General features: G+C 49.3%; 1 protein-coding gene across 3 annotated transcripts in view; it reads left to right on the top strand.

Moving 5' to 3' along the window:
* Positions 1–24,093, top strand: part of LOC115474606 (serine/threonine-protein kinase PAK 3) — a 173,698-nt gene that overhangs the window by 107,644 nt on the left and 41,961 nt on the right. For all 3 annotated transcript variants that reach the window (XM_030210139.1, XM_030210138.1, XM_030210140.1), the window contains 3 exons: positions 6,460–6,628; positions 7,819–7,882; positions 18,103–18,151. In XM_030210139.1, coding sequence (XP_030065999.1) covers positions 6,460–6,628; positions 7,819–7,882; positions 18,103–18,151 — 282 coding nt within the window. The remainder of the gene's footprint in view (positions 1–6,459; positions 6,629–7,818; positions 7,883–18,102; positions 18,152–24,093) is intronic.

The following is a 24,093-nucleotide window of genomic DNA, read 5'->3' as shown; positions in this document are numbered from 1 at the left end:
ATGTCCCAGCCTGGCCCGCCCTCTTCTTCCCCCCCCACCCCTTCGCATCCATGCCCCCCCACCCCTTCGCATCCATGCATCCCTTTTTTTTTTTTTTAATTCTTTTTAACTTTACCTCCGTGGCGGTTCGTGCAGCGAAGCGTCAGGGAAGGAGGCGGCGCTCCCGACGTCTAGCTTTCCCTTCGCTGTGTTCCGCCTTGTTTTGAAGGCGGAACACAGCGAAGGGAAGGCTAGACGTCGGGAGCGCCGCCTCCTTCCCTGACGTTTCGCTTCCGGATTTGTTTGTTTTGTCGCGAGGGCGGGGCAGAGACGGCTGGCTGGCTTGAAGGCTTCACACCACGAATCCCCGAACCCTTCAGCCTCAGCCTGGGAGTGACGTCAGATGGCTTCAAGGCTTCAAGGCTTCAGGCTTCAGGCTTCAAGGCTTCAAGGCTTCAGACTTCCGGCTTCAAGCTTCCGGCTTCACAGAACGTTGTCTTCAGAACGTTCACGGTGCGTTTTATTATATTAGACTAGTAAAAGAGGCCCGTTTCAGAGCAAATGAAACGGGCGCTAGCAAGGTTTTCATCGCCAACACTCCCCTCCCTCCCTGGCCAACCCCTTCGTTGTTCTGCCATTGCTCCGCCCCCAACGTCATGACGTTTGACGCGAGGGCGGGGCCCGGAGTAATTTCCCCCCCCCCCCCCGCCTCCCTGCCTCCCTCCCTGCCAACCCCTTCGTTGTTCTTCCATTGCTCCGCCCTCGAGGGCGGGGCCTGGAGCGATTTTGCTGGCTTCACCACCATGAACCTTCGAAACTTTTTGAAGGAAGTCAGGGCTTGGCTTCACTGACGTCAGTGTCCTCAGAACGTTGAGGGTGAGTTTTATTATAGTAGATTAAATCATATGTACATTAAGGTGTGATTGATTACACCACTCCTGGTGTAAATGTCCACACCTAGATGTTAGTATGTCATGTGTAAATAATATAATGCTGGAATTTACATGTGTGTAATTTACATAAAACCAGAGGGATCCTTTTAATAAGCCATGGTAAAAAGTGGCCTGCGGTAGTGTGGGCGCATTTTTTTGGCATGTGCTGGGCCATTTTATTTTTTTTACAACGGCTGGGGGGGGAAAAAGGCTTTTTTAAATGAGGGCAGAAAATGGCTGCATGCTAAAATTAAAAGTAGCATGCGGCTATTTACTGCCTGAGCCCTTACCCGCTACCCATCGGCCTAGTGTAAGGGCTTATGTGCTACATGCGTGGTAGTCATGCAGAGCGTGGGTGGGTGCACTAACTGGGCGGTAGTGTCGATTTGGCGCACACTACACGCATGGTAGCCCTATTACCTCTTTGTAAAAGGGCCCCAGAGGTAATTAGAATCTGCAAATCTGTAAACTCTTGATCTGGTGGATGGGTGGAGGGAGTTACATTGTCTGGATAGGGAATACACTTGCTTTTCTTCAGTGCCCCAAAGCTATTCCAGAATTCGCTATATTTTTCTGGTGAAGGGCCTATATCCTCTGCTTGCTAGGTCAGGCATTGAGTCAATTTTGTGGTCAGACCATGCCCCGGTGTGGATGACGTTGACCAGTGCTTCGGCCCTGAGTGGCATTTTATTTATTTATTTATTTATTTGTAGCATTTGTATCCCGCATTTTCCCACCAAGTTGCAGGCTCAGTGTGGCTTACATTATGCCATAATGGCGATCACCATTTCCGGGTATAGAATTACAAATGATTTTACATTAAGGTGCATGAGGTACTGGAAACTTATTGATGGTCTTCTGGATGATCCTCGGCTGGCATGCCAGGTGGGGGTCTGGCTGGAGGACTGTCTAGCCCATAATGAGAAGAGGTGTCTGCCGGGGCTCTTTGGGAGGAACTGAAAGTGACTATGTAGGCTATTTGATTGGATTGGCTGTGCAGAGGAAAATGGCCAGGTTGATGGAAGTTGCTGAGTTGCGCCATCGCTTGGCTTTATTGGCATCTGTGCACTAAGCGCACCCAGAGGATAGGGCAGTTTTGAGTGAGGTGGGGGCTGCCTAACAGCGTTTACGGGATTGGGAGCTGGAGGACCTTGGGTATCAATTACAGCGGATTCAGAAGCGGTACTTTGAATTTAATACTGCAGGAGGACAGCAAGTATAGAACTGGCTCTTTTGAACAGGCCATTACCCCATTTGGAAGATAGCGCTGACCTTTTGCTGAGGCTGGGTCTCACTGCAGCCCGAATGGCGATTGCCACTATTTGGAAATTGCCTGAGGCCCCCAGCCTCATGGCAGTAGTGCGCAAATTGGATCAGTGGTATACTATGTCCCATTTGACAGTACTTCATCGTTTTAGGGTTCGCTCTTTTGACAGACGTTGAGCTTTATATATTCAATGGAAGCAGACTTGTGGACCTATAATGAATGTAAGCTAATTACCCTTTTGATTGTGAGAGATTGATTCTGTGTGACTGATTGGGGGGAGAGTGGAGGGTGGGGTCTGTTTTGGGGTAGTTAGACTTTTTATGTATTAGATAGATGCACTGAAGAAACCACTGTGTATCTGTCATGGATGGTGTTATTTTTGTTGTTGAAATGTTTTAATAAAGGTTAGTTAAACAGAAATAACTGCATATCACCAGGAGTAGATAAGAATGTTGCTGTATTAAAATCGCATAAAAGACCCTGCATAGCCATGTTTTGCCCTACTAAAAAATATTTTATGTAAAATGATTTTTATGGTTTATATATTTACATATGTATATAATATGTTAATTGACCCCTGATGCAGCCCGTTGGTAGGATGAAACATGGCCACATTGGGTCTTTTATGTGATTTTTTAATAAAGTGACGTTCTTATCCACTCATGGTGATCTATTGTTGTTTCTTTTTTTTATATATATTAATTTTTATAGACAAGAAGAGAATACATATACATTATCCAAAACATCAAAGATACACTCCACTGTTTATATATATACAAGTTTCACAAAACCATCACTCAGACTGTTATACCAAATGGTATGCAGCTATGAAGCAAATGGCCAGTTGAGAGGGGGGAGAACAGCTAGAGCTTGAAGGTGAGCGGGAGCGTTTGTCCGCGGGTCATCAGGTTTGGAAAAGAAGCTCTGAGTGTATTATGAAACTACCTAGATTGTAGAAGGCCACAAGGACATACTACTACTACTACTTAACATTTCTAAAGCGCTACTAGGGTTACGCAGCGCTGTACAATTTAACATGGAAGGACAGTCCCTGCTCAAGGAGCTTACAATCTAAAAGACAGGTGTACAATCTAAAGACAAGTGTACAATCTAAAAGACAGGTGTAAATCTAGAGACAAGTGTACAATCTAAAAGACAAGTGTAGAGAAAATACTATATTTCTCGAAAGGTTAGGTGCCGAAAGCAGCATTGAAGAGGTGAGTTTTAAGCAGAGATTTAAAGATGGGTAGGGAGGGGGCTTGGCGTAGGGGTTGAGGAAGATTGTTCCAGGCATAGGGTGAGGCAAGGCAGAATGAGCGGAGCCTGGAGTTGGCAGTGGTGGAGAAGGGTACAGAAAGGAGGGATTTGTCCTGTGAGCGGAGGTTACGGGTGGGAACATAGGGGGAGATGAGGGTAGAGAGGTAGTGAGGAGCCGCAGACCAGGTGCATTTGTAGGTAAGGAGGAGAAGCTTGAATTGTATGCGGTAACTGATCGGAAGCCAGTGAAGTGACTTGAGGAGAGGGGTGATATGAGTATATCGGTTCTGGCGGAATATAAGACGTGCGGCAGCGTTCTGAACGGATTGAAGGGGGGATAGATGGCTAAGTGGGAGGCCGGTGAGGAGTAAGTTGCAGTAGTCAAGGCGAGAGGTAATGAGAGCGTGGACGAGAGTTCATGTGGTGTGCTCAGAAAGGAAAGGGCGAATTTTGCTGATGTTGAAGAGGAAGAAGCGACAGGTTTTGGCAGTCTGTTGGATATGCACAGAGAAGGAGAGGGAGGAGTTGATGATGACTCTGAGGTTGCGGGCAGATGGGACGGGGAGGATGAGGGTGTTATCAACTGAGATAGAAGTGGAGGAAGAGGAGAAGTGGGTTTAGGTGGAAAGACGAGGAGCTCGGTTTTGGACATGTTCAGCTTCAGGTGGCGGTTGGACATCCAGGCAGCAATGTCGGATAAGCAGGCCGATACCTTGGCCTGGGTCTCCGCGGTGATGTCTGGTGTGGAGAGATATAGCTGGGTGTCATCAGCATAAAGATGATACTAAAAACCATGAGATGAGATCAGTGAGCCTAGGGAAGAGGTGTAGATTGAGAAGAGAAGGGGTCCAAGGACAGATCCCTGGGGAACTCCAACAGATAGTGGGATGGGAGTGGAGGAAGATCCATGAGAGTGAACCCTGAAGGTGTGGTGGGAGAGATAAGAGGAGAACCAGGAGAGGACAGAACCTTGGAACCCAAAAGAGGACAGTGTGGCAAGAAGTAAATCATGATTGACAGTGTCAAACGCCGCGGATAGATCGAGGAGGATGAGGATGGAATAGTGGCCTCTGGATTTGGCGAGGAGCAGGTCATTGCAGACTTTAGAGAGTGCTGTTTCTGTCAAATGTAGAGGGCGAAAACCGGATTGAAGTGGATCGAGGATGGCATGAGAGGAGAGAAAATCAAGGCAGCAACTGTGAACGGCGCGCTCAAGTATTTTGGAGAGGAAGGGTAGGAGAGAGATGGGGCGGTAGTTGGAGGGGCAGGTAGGGTCAAGTGATGGTTTTTTTAGGAGAGGTGTGACTACAGCGTGCTTGAAGGTGTCAGGGACAGTTGCAGTGGGGAGAGAGAGGTTAAGGATGCCACAGATGGAGGGGGTGACAGTTTGGGAGATGGTGCTAAGTACGTTGGTGGGGATGGGATCGGAGGAACAGGTGGTGCATTTCGAGGAGGAAAGAAGGCGGGAGGTTTCATCCTCGGTGATCTCAGGAAAGGAGGAGAAAGAGGCCATGGTTGGGTGGTTGTTGGATGCGGCTACAGGCTGAAGAGGAGGTGGCGGCTTGGTAGTGAACTCAAGGTTGATCTTTTGCACCTTGTCGCGGAAGTAGTCAGCCAGTGATTGAGGAGAGAGTGAAGGGGGAGTGGGAGCGGGGGGCACTTTGAGGAGGGAGTTAAGGGTGGTGAAAAGACGACGAGGGTTGGAGCTGAGAGAATTGGTCAATTGAGTGTAATAGTCCTGTTTTGCAAGGAATAGGGAGGAGTGGAAGGAGGATAGCATGAATTTGGGTATGAGATTTCCTCCAGAGGCGTTCAGCGGATCAGGTGCAGGAGCAGAGGTAACGGATGCATGGGGTCAGCCAAGGCTGGGGATTAGTACGCTTTATGGGACGGGAGGTGGATGGAGCGAGGGTGTCCAAAGCAGAGGAGAGAGCGGCATTGTAAGCGGAGACCGCTTTGTCTACAGTTTCAGAGGACATGATGGAGGGGAGGAGATTAGAGATACTAGAGGATAAAGTGGGGGGGTCAATAGCCTGGAGATTCCTGGAGGTGGTGGTTAAAGTTGGACTGGGCAGAGGGGGGGGTGAAGAAGTGTAAATGTGATCAGGTGATGATCGGAGAGAGGGAGAGCAGAAGCGTGGAAATTGGAGGGTGAGCCGGAGGAGGAGAGGACGAGGTCAAGACAATGGCCATCACGGTGAGTAGGGGTGGTGGAGCACAGCTGGAGGTTGAAGGAGGATGTTGTTTCTAATTTACTTGGAGGCTTATTTTCAAAGCACTTAGACTTATAAAGCTCCATAGGTTACATGTTTCTCCCCCCTCCCCCTGTGTTTACCTCTAAAGCAGGCAGAATCGCAATCTCTGCTGTGAAAAACATACTCCTTCCTAAAGGCATCTTTTACCTGAAGCTAACACTTCACCTCTAATTTCTGTGGCTATAGTAATTATGGCCAATTATCATCATCCTCCCTCCCTGCATACCAGCCCCATGTCAGCATCCAAACAATACCGAAAAGGACCACCTGGTTTTCCCTCATGCCCCCTCCCACCTCATTTACCTTTACAGTTAGGCTCAGGCTCCAGATTTTTTTTTTTCTCCTGGCTCCCTGCCTCAAAGTCATTGTCTTCCCCTGTAGGGCCAGGCTCTGCGCCATGCAGAAAGTTGGGGAAGTCCTGTGAGACCTCCCTGAACTTCTTGCACGGCAGCAGAGACTGGCAGTGCAGGGAAGACGAGGATTTTGAGACGACGAGGAAGAAGAAAAAAAATCTGAATCCTGAGCCTAACTGTAATGGTAAAGGAGGGGGAGGGGTGGGTCTGTGTAAAATAAATTAATAAATAAAAATTAGGTCATGTGAAAAAGAACCTTCTGCATTAATGTGTTAATTGCCCACCCCTAGTAAAAACTGACCATTTTGTTTTTAGATGGTCTATATGGATTTGGTTAGTTACTGGAATATTGGCTTCCAGATTCCCTATCCCTCCCCTCAGCTCTTCTAACCATATGGTAAATTGCTGTATTTCAGATCTACACACGTTCTGTAATGGAACCCGTTGCACTACCAGCACCAGCTAAAGAGACCACAACCTCTCCAGTGTCTTCACAGCCTGAAAACTCCAGCACTTTGTATAGAAACACAGATCGGCAACGCAAAAAATCCAAAATGACAGATGAGGAGATCCTAGAAAAACTGAGTGAGTTTATTTTCTATTTACTGGTTAACAAAGTTTTCTGAAAACCACAAGAGAAAGCTATAGCGATACTTTGTATGTATACCCGAGTTTGATTTGTCCTTGCCATTTTCAGGGCACAGACCGTAGGTCTGCCCAGCACTGTTCTTGTGCTAAAATTTCTAAAGTTATCGTCGAAGCCCCTTAAAATTTACACTCAAGCCCATCCCTATCTATTCAGTTACGATCAGGGCGTAGACCATAGAAGTCTGCCCAGCACTGGTTTTGCTTCCCAATTACTGGCGTCGCCACCCAGTCTCCGCTAAGATTCTGTTGATCCATTCCTTCTAAACCGGATTCCTTTGTGTTTATCCCACACATGTTTGAATTCCGTTACTGTTTTCTTCTCCACCACCTCCCGTGGGAGGGCATTCCATCCTTTCTGTGAAAAAGTACTCCCTGACATTATTCCTGAGTCTGCCCCCTTCAGCCTCAATTCATGTCCTCTACTGCGTTCCCATCTCCAGAAAAGGTTTGTTTGCGGATTAATACCTTTCAAAATTTGAACATCTGTATCATGTCACCTCTGTTTCTCCTTTCCTCCAAGGTACACTTGTGTGCGACATGAAGCCAAGATTATTTAAACATGGACGGACAACCCTGGCGGGGGGAGCGGGGTGTCTGGTTCAGTAGAACAGTTTCTTATAGATAGAAAGGGGGCCAACCGAGGCCGACATAGGATATTACCCTGCTATTTCGCAAAATGTGCTTGGTGGCGAGTAGATGCATCCTGCAACTTTGGGACTTCCCTGAGCCACCGAACTTCTGGCACTGGAGGAGCCAGTTACACTTGTTAGTGACCCAGGAGTCTAGAAAAGCGAAAGGCTCGCCAAGGAGAAGGAAACAATTTTTATTGGTCCGGGAGCCCTATTTGCAAACCCTGCACCCAAGAGGTTGAGGATTAGTTCTTAATAGTATATAGGACATAAGCCCTGGCTGCCATTTTTGTATGTATAGTTCAATATTCATTTTGTTGAGGCTTTTTCCTCCTCTATATATTTTTTGCTATATAGAGATTTCTGTCTTACCTACACTTATAAGTACTGTGAAGAGGCATTTATGGTTCGTTGGTCTCTTTATGATTCTTTATGGTGACACATTCATTTGAGCTTCAATGTATGCCTTTTTTTTTCTTTTTCTTTTTTTTTTTGCAGGAAGCATCGTGAGCATTGGTGACCCTAAGAAAAAATATACAAGATTTGAAAAAATTGGTCAAGGGTAAGTATGTTTTATTTGCATCAGCGCTCAAAGGCCGGTCACTCATTTTTTCTGGATACAACCCTAGTGAGGATTCTTTTTTGCTAAGGAAGCAACATGGATCAGTCTTCCTGTGTGTCAGGCTTATGTCGGAGTGCTTATCCAAAAATGCAGACTTTTCGGCAGAATGAGGAGTAACAGTTTAAAAAGCAAAACATGCTTAATTTTGTAACGGAGCACTTATAAAATGTCCCAAAAATATACCAATTTTCAGGACACTTCTATAAACTGAGCACTTACATTTACATGCATGTTATGCGCATAAATGTAGAGTTCTGACATGTATATATGTGTGTGTGTGCAAATCAGCCTAATTACTATTATGTAAATACACACTTACTACCAGATGCTATATATATCGCGCTTAGTGTTCCGCGCCTAAATATAAGTGTATTCCATTACAATGCACGTAACTTAATTGGCTTAACAAGCCAATCATTTTTAACAGCACTTAAGCAATAATGAGCACTAATTAGCAATAATTAGAATGTAGGCGCATAACTAGCTAAGTGTATGCTGTAACTCACTGTGCCTAAACTCTAATGTGCACATCCAAAAAGGGGCATGGTTAATGGGTGGAGAAATGGGTGTTCCCAAATTTACGTGCATTGTTTTAGAATATGGCCTAGTCTGCGTAAATCTACACACAGGGATTTACGCCAGATTTTCATTGGTGTAAATGGACGCAAATAGTTTTAGGTGTAGGGCTATTGACTAAGAATATTCTATATACTGCGCCTAAATCTTACAGAATACGCTTAGGCGAAAATCGTTACCATGTGGATTTTCCAGGCGCCATATATAGAACCCCCTCCCTTAATATACATATCACTTATTTGCAAGGGGGAATGCACACAGAGGAGCAGCATGGGCAGGACATGGGCATGCCTCCCACTTCTGCAGGCAACTTGCAGAATGCTGTAAGTTATGTGCGTTCCTGCCATATCAAGGCGCCCACACTTATACCAGCTCTGTGGTTGGCATAAGTGTGGGTGAAGACATTTTGGGGGCGCCAATACTGGGTTATGCTCGTATTATAAGAGTAGCCATACTGGATCAGACCAATGGTCCATCTAGCCCAGTATCCTATAGCAGAGCCTGAGCGTGCAGATTCTCTTATAGAATAGGCTCCTACCACCTGGCCTTGGAGTGCCTAAATGGAGGCACCCTGTTATAAAATTACCCCTTTATGCTTTTTAATGAGCTAGAGGGGCATAATCGAAAGGGGCGCCCAAGTTTTCCTGAGGATGGCCCGGTGAAGGGGCGGGGAAACCCGTATTATTGAAACAAGATGGGTGTCCATCTTTCGTTTCGATAATACGGTCGAGATGCCCAAATTGCAAAATTTAGGTCAACCTTAGAGATGGTCGTCCCCGATTTTCGGCCATAATGGAAACCGAGGATGCCCATCTCAGAAACGACCAAATCCAAGCCCTTTGGTCGTGGGAGGAGCCAGTATTCGTAGTGCACTGGTCCCACTGATATGCCAAGACACCAACCGGGCACCCTAGGGGGCACTGCAGTGGACTTCAGAAATTGCTCCCAGGTGCATAGCTCCCTTACCTTGTATGCTGAGCCCCCCAAAACCCACTCCCCACAACTGTACACTACTACCATAGCCCTTATGGGTGAAGGGGGGCACCTAGATGTGGGTACAGTGGGTTTTGGGTGGGTTTTGAAGGGCTCACATTTACCACCACAAGTGTAACAGGTAGGGGGGATGGGCCTGGGTCCGCCTGCCTGACCCCGCTAAAACTGCTCCAGGGACCTGCATACTGCAGTCATGGAGCTGGGTATGATATTTGAGGCTGGAAAAAATATTTAAAAAAATTTTTTTCAGGGTGGGAGGAGGTTAGTGACCACTGGTGGAGTAAGGGGGAGGTCATCCCCGATTCCCTCCAGTGTGGATATCTGGCCATTTAGGGCACATTTTTGTGGCTTGGTCGTAGGAAAAAAAGGACCAGGTAAAGTCGTCCAAGTGTTCGTCAGAGACGCCCTTCTTTTTTCCATTATCGGTCGAGGATACCCATGTGTTAGGTATGCCCCAGTCCCGCCTTCACTACGCTTCCGACACACCCCCATGAACTTTGGTCATCCCCGTGACGGAAAGCAGTTGAGGATGCCTGAAATTGGCTTTCGATTATGCCGATTTGGGCAACCCTGTGAGAAGAACGCCCATCTTGCGATTTGTGTCGAAAGATGGGCGCCCTTCTCTTTTGAAAATAAGCCTGTTAGGCTCCTAGAACACTCCCCAATAATGTACAAATACTGTTGCGTAAAATTTACACCTCTTCTCATGTGCAACTTTGTGTGTTTTAGAAAGTACATGCATACGGTTTGGTGGACGTTTGGGAGCAGATAGTAGAGGATGTTTTGTACATGGTAGCCCCTTGGAAGGAGGGCAGGAAGTCTCCCTGATAACCTAAGCATTTGAAAGTGCTGAAACAGGAAATCCATGGATTGGAGAGGAAGTAGAGGAAGTCATCTAGTGATGTAGTTAAGGTGCATTGGAAGAGGGCTTTGAATAGGTATGGAGAGGTGGTTTCTCAGGCAAAGAGATATTATTTTTCTAACTTGGTTGATTTTGCTGTGTAAAATATTAAAGAACTAGGAAAAAATGCCCGTTTCTGAGCGGAATGAAACGGGCGCTAGCAAGGGGCCCCCTCCCTCCGTCCCTCGAAGCTACTTGCCTTGTTCGCTGTGGGCCGTTTCGCCCCTCCCTCCGTCCGTCGAAGCTACTTGCCTTGTTCGGCCCCTCCTTCCGTCCGTCGAAGGTACTTGCCTTGTTCGGTGTGGCCTGTGTGTCCTAGCTCCGCCCTCGACGTCATGACGTTTTGACGCGAGGGCGGTGCAGACACTCCAGGGCACACCGGATATCTCGGGCGCCTCAACTTCCGTGGAGGCTTCAGAACGTTGGGGTTGCCTTTTATATATATAGATTGTTTGGGAGCAGTGAGTAGATTGGTTATGGATTGTGGTCAGGAGAGAAATGTCCTTTGGAGAGGGGAGTGTTTGCTGCTTTTTTGTACATAAGATCAAAAAGTTGCAAGAGGGAAGTGTGTTGGTGGATGAGCCTAGTAAAGATAGGGTGGAGCAGAGGGTTTGAAATCACATCTGTGTGAACCATTTCTCTTCCCCTGGGTTGGTTGAATTAACACAGATTGTAGACTTTGGAAGGCACTATGTTAAGGGGATTTGAAGCCTTTGTGTGATTGTTGCTTGTTCAGTGCTTGAGAGAGAGGTTCTGGTTAAGTTGAAGTAAGCAGTGGTTACTCCATTGCTGAAAATACCTAGTTTGGTGGAAAAAAATAAAAGAGGGGAAAAAACTTGATTTGGATTCAGTAGGTTGCATGAGTTACAGATCCAATAGCTAACTTGCCATTTCTTATGAAAATGCTGGAGCAAGTAGTGCAGTGGTCTCCAGTGTGTGACCTGCAGGCCACATGTGGCCCCCAACGCCCTCCATTGTGGCTTTCAATATGCTGTGCTGGTAAACAGTATGCAGACATTAATGATATTTGCCACAGTTATATTTGCTACAGCTGACAAGCCACAGTTAAGCGAGTTTAAATATATCCTGTTTTGTAGAATCAGCATTTCATGTTTAATCATCACTTGATATAGTAACTACAAACAATCTCTCTTAAGTGTGTTGTTCAGGTGTCTCATTTATGATATTTCCTACTGTTGACAAGCCAAAATAAAGTGAGTTTTAAAAATATAGCCTTGAAGTCTTTTAGAATCAATATTAATATTAATGTTTAATACTCTTGTCTGAAAAAACAGGTAAAGACAGCTTACAGATTCAGAGTTTTCTCATATTCACACTGCGGCCCTTTACATAAAAAAGGTTGAATTCTACAGGACTTCAGGATTTTGTTGAGATTACTGGTGGTTTGGTAGATGTTCAGTCTGGTTTTTGGCATTTTTACAAGATGAGATGTGTTTGATTTAAGGCTGATTTCGATCTAGTAGATCATAGATTCTCAACACATGGTATACATACCCCAAGGGGTATGCAGTGCCTGATTTAAAAAAAAAAAACAACATACAAAACCCCCCCCTCCCCATCCCCCACTGTGACCCCCCACAGCTGCTGCTACTTCTCCAGACTACTAGCAATAGTGAGAGAAAAACATAGAGCAGTCACAGGGCAGCAGTCTCCATCTGCACACTGTCAGTTCTGCTGGTTCCCCACGCCCTTTGTTGTCAACTTCCAGTTCTAGGGCAGGGGGCTAGCAGAGCCATCAGCACGTGCATGGAGACTGAGACCTCGCAAATGTTTTATGTTTTGCTGCTGCAGGTCTGGAGAAATAGCAGTGGCAAGGAAATAGAGGGGGGAGGGACAGAAGATACGAGGGTAAACATGGGAGAGGAGTGAGAAGACACTGGACAGAAAGATGGCGAGAGAAAGAGAGAAGACACTGGATGGGAAGATAGAGGAGACGTTCGATGAAAGCGGGAAGAGGATAAAGTTAATGAAATATTGGGGAATAAAGAAGGGCAATAGGAGAGCCAGTGTGAGGGGAAAAAAGATGGAAAGCGGTAGATAGATGCAATATGCAGTGGCGTTCCTAGGGGGGGGGGTGCGGTCCGCCCCGGGTGCACGCCGCTGGGGGGCGGGTGCCGCGTGCCTGTCTGCTCCGCTCGTTCCGTGCTCCCTCTGCCCCGGAACAGGTTACTTCCTGTTCTGGGGCAGAGGGAGCATGGAACGAGCAAAGCAGACAGGCGCGCGGCACCCCCCCCCCCCCCCCAAGCAGCTAAAAATTCGCCTGGGGGGGAGGTGTGTCCTTTTGCGGGGGGGGGGTGGCCTTTCGCCGGGGTGGGGGTACGCTGCACCCGGGGGGGGGGGGGCGCATCGGCAATCTGCCCCGGATGTCAGCCACCCTAGGAACGCCACTGGCAACATGAGAGGAAAATTGAAGATTAGATAGTAAGAATTAATTAAATCTGGACAGAGAGGTCGAAAAATAAATTGAAGAAAGCTGAAAGGAAAAGGAGAGAGAAAATGACAAGAGAGTTAAGAGACGATGAAGGAAAGCAGAAGCCAGAGCTCAGACCAACACAATTAGAAAAATAAAATGTCCAGATAACAAAGGTAGAAAAGGTATTTTATTTTCTAATTCATGATTAGAATATGTTAGTTTTTGGAATGTCCATTTCAAAATCTGCTGGATAGTGCAGAGATAGGATTACAGGAAAATCTCTGGAATAGATAGGATCTTACTGTTCCCAGCCACCAATTTCAAGTGCTGGTACAGGATTCTTCAGGTTTGTGGAGTTTCCCTGTCGAGTACCGCAGGCAGTGCTTTTTTTGTGCCGGTACGCAACAGTACGGCGTACCGGCACCTTTTTTTTTTGCTCCCCCCGCCCCGTGAGTCCATGTCCCGCACGCAGTGCCAGCCCCCATTTCCGGCCGCTGCTGCTTCTCCTGTTGAGCAGCAGCGGCCGCTACACAAAGAAAAAGATTTTTAAAAAACTTCAAACCTGGCTGAAACGCGGCACTCCGGCACTGTAGACAGCCATTAGGCATTGGCTGTTGCCCCGCAGCCGCTCCTCCTCTTGCCTCTACGTCACTGCGCTCCTCCGGGGTCTTCCTCCAGGGGCAGTGACGTAGAGGCAAGAGGAGGAGCGGCTGCAGGGCAACAGTCAATGCCTAATAGCTGTCTACAGTGCCGGGGTGCCGCGTCCAGCCAGGTTTCAATTTTTTTTTTTTAATCTTGTTTTTCTTTGTGTAGCGGCCGCTGCTGCTCAACAGGAGAAGCAGCAGCGGCCAGAAATAGGGGCTGGTGCCGCGTGCATCGCGACTTCGCGCCTTCGCGGGAAACTTGGCAGGGAGAGGGAAACCAACAGAGGGAATGATTGGGGAGAGAGAAAGAGGGAAAACAACAGAGGAAAGGATTGGGGAGAGAGAGAAAGAGGGAAAACAACAGAGGGAAGGATTGGGGAGAGAGAGAGAGAGGGAAAACAACAAAGGAAAGGATTGGGGAGAGAGAGGGAAAACAACAGAGGGAAGGATTGGGGAGAGAGAGAAAGAGGGAAAACAACAGAGGGAAGGATTGGGGAGAGAGAAAGCGGGAAAACAACAGAGGGAAGGATTGGGGAGAGAGAGAAAGAGGGAAAACAACAGAGGGAAGGATTGGGGAGAGAGAGAAAGAGGGAAAACAACAGAGGAAAGGATTGGGGAGAGAGAAAGAGGGAAAACAACAGAGGGACGGATTGGGGAGAGAGAGAAAGAGGGAAAACAACAGAGGGAAGGATTGGGGAGAGAGAGAGAGGGAAAACAACAAAGGAAAGGATTGGGGAGAGAGAGGGAAAACAACAGAGGGAAGGATTGGGGAGAGAGAGAAAGAGGGAAAACAACAGAGGGAAGGATTGGGGAGAGAGAGAAAGAGGGAAAACAACAGAGGGAAGGATTGGGGAGCGAGAGGAAAAACAACAGAGGGAAGGATTGGGGAGAGAGAGGGGAAAACAGATGGAAGGATGGGGAGAGAGGGAAAAACAGATGGAAGGATGGGGAGAGAGAGGGAAAAACAGATGGAAGGATTGGGGAGCGAGTGGAAAAACAGATGGAAGGATGGGGAGAGAGAGAGAAAGAGGGAAAACAACAGGGAAGGATTGGGGAGAGAGAGAAAGAGGGAAAACAACAGAGGGAAGGATTGGGGAGAGAGAGGGGAAAACAGATGGAAGGATTGGGGAGAGGGGAAAAACAGATGGAAGGATGGGGAGAGAGAGGGAAAAACACAGATGGAAGGATTGGGGAGAGGGAAAAACAGATGGAAGGATGGGGAAAGAGAGAGGGAAAACAGATGGAAGGATGGGGAGAGAGAGGGGGAAAAACAGATGGAAGGATGGGGAGAGAGAGGGAAAAACAGATGGAAGGATGGGGAGAGAGAGAGGGAAAACGGAAGGATAGGGAGAGAAAGAGGGAAGACGCTGGATGGAAGAATGCAGAAAGAAATAGGGGAGACACTGGAAGGATGGGGAGAGAAAGCAGAGCTGCTGGATGGAAAAGGGGAATAGAGAAAGACTGGAGAATAAGAGGAAGGGGCATGGGGAGAACAAGGGTGAGGAAAAGATGAAAAGCCACAGGTAGATGAAGGAAATTAAAGAATGGATAGTAAGAATGAATTAAATCTGGACAGAGAGAGAGCCTGAAAAATATTGAAGAAAGCAAAGAAAAAGGAGACAAAAATGACAAATGGCACAGAAGAGTTAAGCGAAAATAAAGGAAAGGAGAATCACAGACTGGGACCAATATGGAAAGAAAAACAGTCACCAGACAACAAAGGTAGAAAAAAATCATTTTATTTTCATTTTAATGTTTGTAATATGTCCAATTTGAGAATTTACATTGGCTGTCTTATTTTGCACTGGGTATACTGGAGCTGTAAGAGCTTACAGAGATTATTTATAATGAAAAAAAATCACGTTATTTTTTTCTCCTATAGTACTGTAATATTTTCAATGATGTCTGTTTATCTGCGCCATGGCTGGTATAGGGGGTGTGGTTAATGTGGGTGTGGCTATCATAGGGGTGGAGCCATATGTGGTGACCCCGCCCATAATGAGTACCGGCACCTTTTTTTCTACAAAAAAAGCACTGACCGCAGGTGTCTTGTTTGCCACTCTTATTGTTTAACGGTTTTTTGCAGTCATTGGGAGAGTTGCTTGGGTGCCCGAATCTAGTAGGGCATTCTTTATGTTAATGATGTGCATTGTTCTTTCATTGGGAACTAATGAGCAGAGTACTTTGATGCTTTAGGAGCCCCTTTTGCCAAGCTGCGGCAGAAGGGGACCTGCGCTGTCATTGGCACGTGTTTTTGACACGTGCTGAGGCCCCCTTTTACCACAGCAGGTAAAAAGTAGGTCTTTCTTTACTTTAGGAAATGACCATGCGGCAAGTAAAGCACTTGTCACACGGCCATTTCAGGGGGAGGGGGGGGAAGAGTCCTTGAGGTGGTGGTAAGAGCTCCCGCGCTAACCCGGTGGTAACTGGGCAGAGCGCGACACTGCATGATTACTGCCGGGTACACACTGGGGCTGCAAAAATAAAAATATTTTTGTAGCACCAGATATGATGTTGCACTGGGGTAGAAACTACCACCGGGCTGCTGCAATAGCCCGGTGGTACTTACTTTTTAGCGAGCGGTAAGCCCATGTTGAGCTTACCACTGCTTTGTAAAAGGGCCACTAGGTTTTCATAGCCAGGAAGAGTGGTCACTTGAGAACTGCCTGATTCTCAAAATGCAGAAAACTGAATTTTTCTTATTGAAGAGGGGTTTGCAGGAAAATGCTTTGGTACAGATTGATTTGTGGTGGGGGAGGCATGTGTTGCTAAATAAAGTTAAGAGATTTAGGTTGATTTTGGGATCAGACATTAGCAGGTGAGGCTTGGATATCCTGTGGTGTTAGGGCAGTATTTGCTAAACTGTGTCTTCTATGTTGGTTACACCGCTTTTTTTTTTTATTATTATTTTGCAAGTCACGATAACACTGAGAACAAGCCAATTATACAACAGATGAAAACAAAAACATGCTGTATAAACTAATCCCCTGCCTCTTTTATGATCACCATATTTATAATCTGAACTCCCCTCTGCCTCCAGACCATTTAATACTGTGAGCAAACCTATACATAGCTATAGAGATCCAAATCACAGTTGTTGGAACTATAACACAGGTCTCCATTTAGCATAAATGTACCATAGAAACATGACAGCAGATAAAGGCCAAATGGCCTATCCAGTCTGCCCATCCTCTGTAACCCCTAACTCTTCCTTTCCTAAGCGATCCCACGTGCTTATCCCATGCCTAAATTCTGGCACATTCCTCGACTCCACAACATCCACCGGGAGGCCATTCCACGCTTCCACCACCCTTTCTGTGAAATAATACTTTCTTAGATTACTTCTAAGCCTGTTCCTTCTTAACTTCATCGTATGCCCCCTCGTTCCAGAGTTTTCCTTCAGTTGAAAAAGGCTCACTTCCTGTACATTAATGCCCTTGAGATATTTAAACGTCTCTCTAATATCTCTTCTCTCCCTCCTCTCTTCCAGCGTATACATGTTGAGGTTCATAAGCCTGTCCCTATATTTTTTGTGTTCAAGACTGCTTACTAATTTTGTAGCCGCCCTCTGGACCGACTCCATCCTGTTTATATCTTTTCGTAGGTGCAGTCTCCAGAACTGCACACGGTATTCTAAATGGGGCCTCACCTGAGACTTATATAAGGGCACTATTACCTCCTTTTTCCTGCTGGTCATCCCTCTCTTTATTCACCCAAGCATCCTTCTGGTTTTGACCATCACTTTTTCTACCTGTTTGGAAGCTTTAAAGTCATCAGACACAATCACCCCCAAATCCCGCTCTTCCTTCGTACACTGACACACTTCACCCCCCTATACTGTACCGTTCCCTTGGATTCTTGTGACCCAAGTGCATGACCCTGCATTTTTTAGCATTAAATCTTAGTTGCCAAATATTGGTCCATTCCTCCAGCTTCACTAGGTCTTTTCTCATTTCATTCACACCCTCCAGGGTGTCCACCCTATTGCAGAGTTTGGTATCATCCACAAAGAGACAAACCTTTAATTACTGTGCAATTTTTTGGGACATAAGGGAGCAGATATTCAGACCATGGGAGGTAGCCGGGCTGCCTCCTGCAGTTGGTGGTCAGCCCAGATATTCAATCTCGGGCCGTTTCTGGTGGCCGGCATTGAATATCCAGGAATATCTTGGCCAATTTCAATTTAACTGGCCAGGCCGATATTCAGCATTGGCTGGTTAAGTTGAAACCGGCTAAAGATAGGCCTGCTATTTCGGTGGCCTAATTTGGCTGCCAAACTTAGCCGGTGATGCACTGAATATCAACAAACAAACCGGCTAAGCGCTAACTGGCGATATTCAGATAAGCCAGTATTCTGTACAATTACACATGCAAGAGGCGTGCGGGCGCTCAGTTATAGAATTGCCTTTAATACAAATCAAGCTTTCTTCTTCAGTTGTAGGTTAATTACATCCAGAAACCATCTCCCTATTGCAGGTTACTTTGACATCTCAGAAATTACAAAATCTGTCTTAATGTGCTTTCAAGTTCTAAACAGATGTTGCATGGAAAGTTTAGTTGAGTTTGGTGGAGGAGGCATTGGCTTACCCACATGACTGTGCTTTCATTGCAGAGCGTCTGGTACTGTATACACGGCAATAGATGTCGCCACAGGGCAAGAGGTAAGTGGAAGACATTTCATATGTACTTTGCAGGATTTTTCTCCATTACATATATCATGTGTGGTAGGGTTCTGATTTAAAAATATATCCCCAACTTCAAAGATTTCAAGAGCTGTAAAGAGCCACTCTATGTCCCTATCCCCTCCCCCTGTGTCCAGCATCAGTCTTCTGTATCCCTATGCCCACCAAGTCCAGCATCTCCTTTCTGTGTTCCTATTGCACCCCATGTCTAGCATCTTTTCTCCGAGGACAAGCAGGCTGCTTGTTCTCACGACTGGGTTGACGTCCGCGGCAGCCCCCACCAACCGGAAAAAGCTTCGCGGGACGGTCGGCACGCAGGGCACGCCCACCGCGCATGCGCGGCCGTCTTCCCGCCCGTGCGCGACCGCTCCCGCCAGTTACTTTTTTTCCGCGACTGAGAGAGTCGTGTTTTTGCAACTCTCTCGTTTCAGCCGCCGGAATTTTCGACCGCGTTTACGCGGGTCGTCGCTCTTGGCCTTTTCGGCCTCTTCTTCTTTCGTTTCGTTTTGTTATCCAAAAAAAAAAAAAAAAAAAGAATTTTGCGCGTGTGGAGCACGCGCTCCTCCCTTTTCCCTCGCTTTCTAGCGGGGACGCCTCGTTGCGGCCTAGTGGCCGCTCGGTCGGTTTCAATTTTCGTGGTGTGATTTTAGCCACCATTGCCGACTTTGACTTCGCCGACGCGATTTTTCCGTCGATGTCCTCGAAGGTCCCGAGTGGATTTAAAAAGTGTGGTCGCTGCGGCCGGCCGATCTCGCAGACCGACACCCACGCTTGGTGCCTCCAGTGCCTCGGGCCGGAGCACAATCTCAAGTCGTGTGCTTTGTGTCTCGGTCTCCGGAAACGGACTCAGGTTGCGAGGCAAGTTCTGCGGGACCGTCTTTTTGGAACTTGCGCCGGCCCCTCGACGTCGACCTCGACGGCATCGGTATCGAAGGCCGGTTCTTCGGTACCGGTATCGATGCCCGAGACATCGGCACCGATGGCAGCGACCCCAGGAGAACAGGTCCCGTCGGCCCGCCGGTCCGCCGGCGAGAGTGGGGTAGAGAGACCGCGTGGGCAGTCGGCCCCGGTCACTCCCTCAACTCGTGAGCCACGGGACCGAACCCTGTCGGACCCGGTACCTCGAGACCGAGGGGGATCGACCTCCTCCTCCTCCATGCCCTCCGGCACCGGTGACGTGCACCGGAAGAAGGACAAGAAGCGCCGTCACCGGGAGCCCTCGGTGCCTGAAGAGGAGTCGACGCCGAAGCGTCATCACAGAGAGGAGAGATCTCCGTCGGTGGTGGAGGTACCGACGCGTCGGGGTTCCGGCACCTCGGTGCCGTCTCCTGGCCCCCAGCAGCTTCTGGCACCGACACCCTTACCGGCCCCACCGCCTTTCTCGGCAGCGGGCCTGGACGAGTGCCTCAGAGCCATCCTTCCGGGGCTCCTGGAAGGGCTGATGCGCCAGGCTGTGCCGGCGCCGGGGGTGCTTGCGCCCTCGGCGCCGATGACTGTGGCGCCGGCGAGCTCTAGCCCGGCGCCGGGGCAGTCGACACCGCCGCCGCTTGCGGTGCCGGTCTCGACAGCCACGCAGGTGGAGTCCCCGTCGACGTCGATGGAGGGAGCTCCGTCCCCGCCGGCGCGGGAGTCCACCGCTCGACGACACCGAGGCCTCGGTGCCTCGACGTCGAGCCGGGCCCGGTACCGGACTCAGCTACATGAGCTAATGTCCGATACCGAGGATGAGGACTCGTGGGGGGAAGAGGAGGACCCGAGATATTTCTCCTCAGAGGAGTCTACGGGCCTTCCCTCGGACCCCACGCCGTCACCGGAGAGGAAGCTCTCACCTCCTGAGAGTCTCTCCTTTGCCTCCTTTGTGCGGGATATGTCTATAAGCATTCCCTTTCCCGTGGTCTCTGTGGAAGAGCCGAGGGCCGAGATGCTCGAGGTCCTCGACTATCCATCACCACCTAGAGAGTCCTCCACGGTACCGCTGCACAATGTCCTGAAGGAGACGCTGCTCCGGAACTGGGTGCGACCATTAACTAATCCCACCATTCCCAAGAAAGCAGAGTCCCAGTACAGGATCCACTCTGACCCAGAGCTCATGCGGCCCCAGTTGCCCCATGACTCAGCGGTCGTGGATTCTGCTCTCAAGAGGGCACGGAGTTCGAGGGATACCGCCTCGGCGCCCCCGGGGCGGGAGTCTCGCACTCTGGACTCATTTGGGAGGAAGGCCTACCAGTCCTCCATGCTCGTGACCCGCATCCAATCTTACCTGCTCTATATGAGCATCCACATGCGGACCAATGTGCAACAGCTGGCGGACCTGGTCGATAAGCTCCCGCCGGAGCAGTCCAGGCCTTATCAGGAGGTGGTCAGGCAGCTGAAGGCGTGCAGAAAGTTCCTGTCCAGGGGGATTTTTGACACCTGTGACGTGGCATCTCGTGCTGCGGCCCAAGGTATAGTGATGCGCAGGCTCTCATGGCTGCGTGCCTCTGACCTGGACAACCGCACCCAGCAGAGACTGGCTGACGTCCCTTGCCGGGGGGATAACATTTTCGGTGAGAAGGTCGAGCAGATGGTGGACCAACTGCATCAGCGGGAAACCGCTCTCGACAAGCTCTCCCACCGGGCGCCTTCAGCACCCGCCCCCACGGGTGGGCGTTTTTCCCGGGCACGGCAGGCTGCACCCTATTCTTTTGCAAAGCGTAGGTACAACCAGCCGGCCCGAAGGCCTCGTCAGGCACAGGGACAGCCCCAGCGCGCTCGTTCTCGTCAACAGCGTGCGCCTAAGCAGCCCCCTGCGCCTCCACAGCAAAAGCCGGGGACGGGCTTTTGACTGGATCCACGGGAACATAGCCGCCCTACAAGTGTCCGTACCGGACGATCTGCCGGTCGGAGGGAGGTTAAAATTTTTTCACCAAAGGTGGCCTCTCATAACCTCCGACCAGTGGGTTCTCCAAATAGTGCGGTGCGGATACGCCCTGAATTTGGCCTCCCTGCCTCCAAATTGTCCTCCAGGAGCTCAGTCTTTCAGCTCCCATCACAAGCAGGTACTTGCAGAGGAACTCTCCGCCCTTCTCAGCGCCAATGCGGTCGAGCCCGTACCACCCGGGCAGGAAGGGCAGGGATTCTATTCCAGGTACTTCCTTGTGGAAAAGAAAACAGGGGGGATGCGTCCCATCCTAGACCTGAGAGGCCTGAACAAATTCCTGGTCAAAGAAAAGTTCAGGATGCTTTCCTTGGGCACCCTTCTGCCAATGATTCAGAAAAACGATTGGCTATGTTCCCTGGATTTAAAGGACGCATACACTCACATCCCGATACTGCCAGCTCACAGACAGTATCTCAGATTCCGCCTGGGCGCACGGCACTTTCAGTATTGTGTGCTGCCCTTTGGGCTCGCCTCTGCCCCACGAGTGTTTACAAAGTGCCTCGTGGTGGTAGCGGCCTACCTACGCAAGCTGGGAGTGCACGTGTTCCCATATCTCGACGATTGGCTGGTCAAGAACACCTCGGAGGCAGGAGCCCTCCGGTCCATGCAGTGCACTATTCAACTTCTGGAGCTGCTGGGGTTTGTGATAAATTACCCAAAGTCCCATCTCCAGCCAACTCAATCTCTGGAATTCATAGGAGCGCTGCTGAATTCCCAGACAGCTCAGGCCTACCTTCCCGAAGCGAGGGCCACCAATCTCTTGGCCCTGGCTTCGCAGACCAGAGCGTCTCAGCAGATCACAGCTCGGCAGATGTTGAGACTTCTGGGTCATATGGCCTCCACAGTTCATGTGACTCCCATGGCTCGTTTTCACATGAGATCTGCTCAATGGACCCTAGCTTCCCAGTGGTTCCAAGCCACCGGGAATCTAGAAGATGTCATCCGCCTCTCCACCAGTTGTCGCACTTCACTGCTCTGGTGGACCATCCGGACCAATTTGACCCTGGGACGTCCATTCCAAATTCCGCAGCCCACGAAAGTGCTGACGACGGATGCATCTCGCCTGGGGTGGGGAGCCCATGTCGATGGGCTCCACACTCAGGGTCTGTGGTCCCTCCAGGAAAAGGATCTGCAGATCAACCTCCTGGAGCTCCGAGCGATCTGGAACGCACTGAAGGCTTTCAGAGATCGGCTGTCCTGTCAAATTATCCAAATTCGGACAGACAATCAGGTTGCAATGTATTACGTCAACAAGCAGGGGGGCACCGGATCTCGCCCCCTGTGCCAGGAGGCCGTCGGGATGTGGCGTTGGGCGTGTCGGTTCGGCATGCTCCTCCAAGCCACATACCTGGCAGGCGTAAACAACAGTCTGGCCGACAGACTGAGCAGAGTCATGCAACCGCACGAGTGGTCGCTCCATGCCAGAGTGGTACGCAAGATCTTCCGAGCGTGGGGCACCCCCTCGGTGGACCTTTTCGCCTCTCAGACCAACCACAAGCTGCCTCTGTTCTGTTCCAGACTTCAGGCACACGGCAGGCTAGCGTCGGATGCCTTTCTCCTCCATTGGGGGACCGGCCTCCTGTATGCTTATCCTCCCATACCTTTGGTGGGGAAGACCTTACTGAAGCTCAAGCAGGACCGCGGCACCATGATTCTGATAGCGCCCTTTTGGCCCCGTCAGATCTGGTTCCCTCTTCTTCTGGAGTTGTCCTCCGAAGAACCGTGGAGATTGGAGTGTTTTCCGACTCTCATTTCGCAGAACGACGGAGCGTTGCTGCACCCCAACCTTCAGTCTCTGGCTCTCACGGCCTGGATGTTGAGGGCGTAGACTTCACTGCGTTGGGTCTGTCTGAGGGTGTCTCCCGGGTCTTGCTTGCCTCTAGGAAGGATTCCACTAAAAAGAGTTACTTTTTCAAGTGGAGGAGGTTTGTCGTGTGGTGTGAGAGCATGGCCCTAGAACCTCGTTCTTGCCCTGCACAGAACCTGCTTGAATACCTTCTGCACTTATCAGAGTCTGGCCTCAAGACCAACTCAGTAAGGAATCACCTTAGTGCGATTAGTGCTTACCATTATCGTGTGGAAGGTAAAGCCATCTCTGGAGAGCCTTTAGTCGTTCGATTCATGAGAGGCTTGCTTTTGTCAAAGCCCCCTATCAAGCCTCCTACTGTGTCATGGGATCTCAACGTCGTCCTCACCCAGCTGATGAAACCTCCTTTTGAGCCACTGAATACCTGCCATCTGAAGTACTTGACCTGGAAGGTCATTTTCTTGGTGGCAGTTACTTCAGCTCGTAGGGTCAGTGAGCTTCAAGCCCTAGTAGCTCATGCTCCATATACTAAATTTCATCACAACAGAGTAGTGCTCCGCACTCACCCAAAGTTCCTGCCGAAGGTGGTGTCGGAGTTCCATCTTAACCAGTCAATTGTCTTGCCAACATTCTTCCCCAGGCCGCATACCCGCCCTGCTGAACGTCAGTTGCACACATTGGACTGCAAGAGAGCATTGGCCTTCTACTTGGAGCGGACACAGCCCAACAGACAGTCCGCCCAATTGTTTATTTCTTTCGACCCTAACAGGCTAGGGGTCGCTGTCGGGAAACGCACCATCTCTAATTGGCTAGCAGATTGCATTTCCTTCACTTACGCCCAGGCTGGGCTGACTCTTGAGGGTCATGTCACGGCTCATAGTGTCAGAGCCATGGCAGCGTCGGTGGCCCACTTGAAGTCAGCCACTATTGAAGAGATCTGCAAGGCTGCGACGTGGTCATCTGTCCACACATTCACATCACATTACTGCCTCCAGCAGGATACCCGACGCGATAGTCGGTTCGGGCAGTCGGTGCTGCAGAATCTGTTTGGGGTGTAATCCAACTCCACCCTCCAGGACCCGAATTTATTCTGGTCAGGCTGCACTCTCAGTTAGTTGTTCTTCGTAGGTCAATTTCTGTTGTTTCCTCGCCGTTGCGAGGTTCCATTGACCTGGGTTCTTGTTTTGAGTGAGC

This window comes from Microcaecilia unicolor, chromosome 7, assembly GCF_901765095.1.
Source record: "Microcaecilia unicolor chromosome 7, aMicUni1.1, whole genome shotgun sequence".
NCBI classification, from domain to species: domain Eukaryota; kingdom Metazoa; phylum Chordata; class Amphibia; order Gymnophiona; family Siphonopidae; genus Microcaecilia; species Microcaecilia unicolor.
The sequence above is the reverse complement of the archived record's forward strand: the minus strand, read 5'-3'. Positions and strand labels throughout refer to the sequence as shown.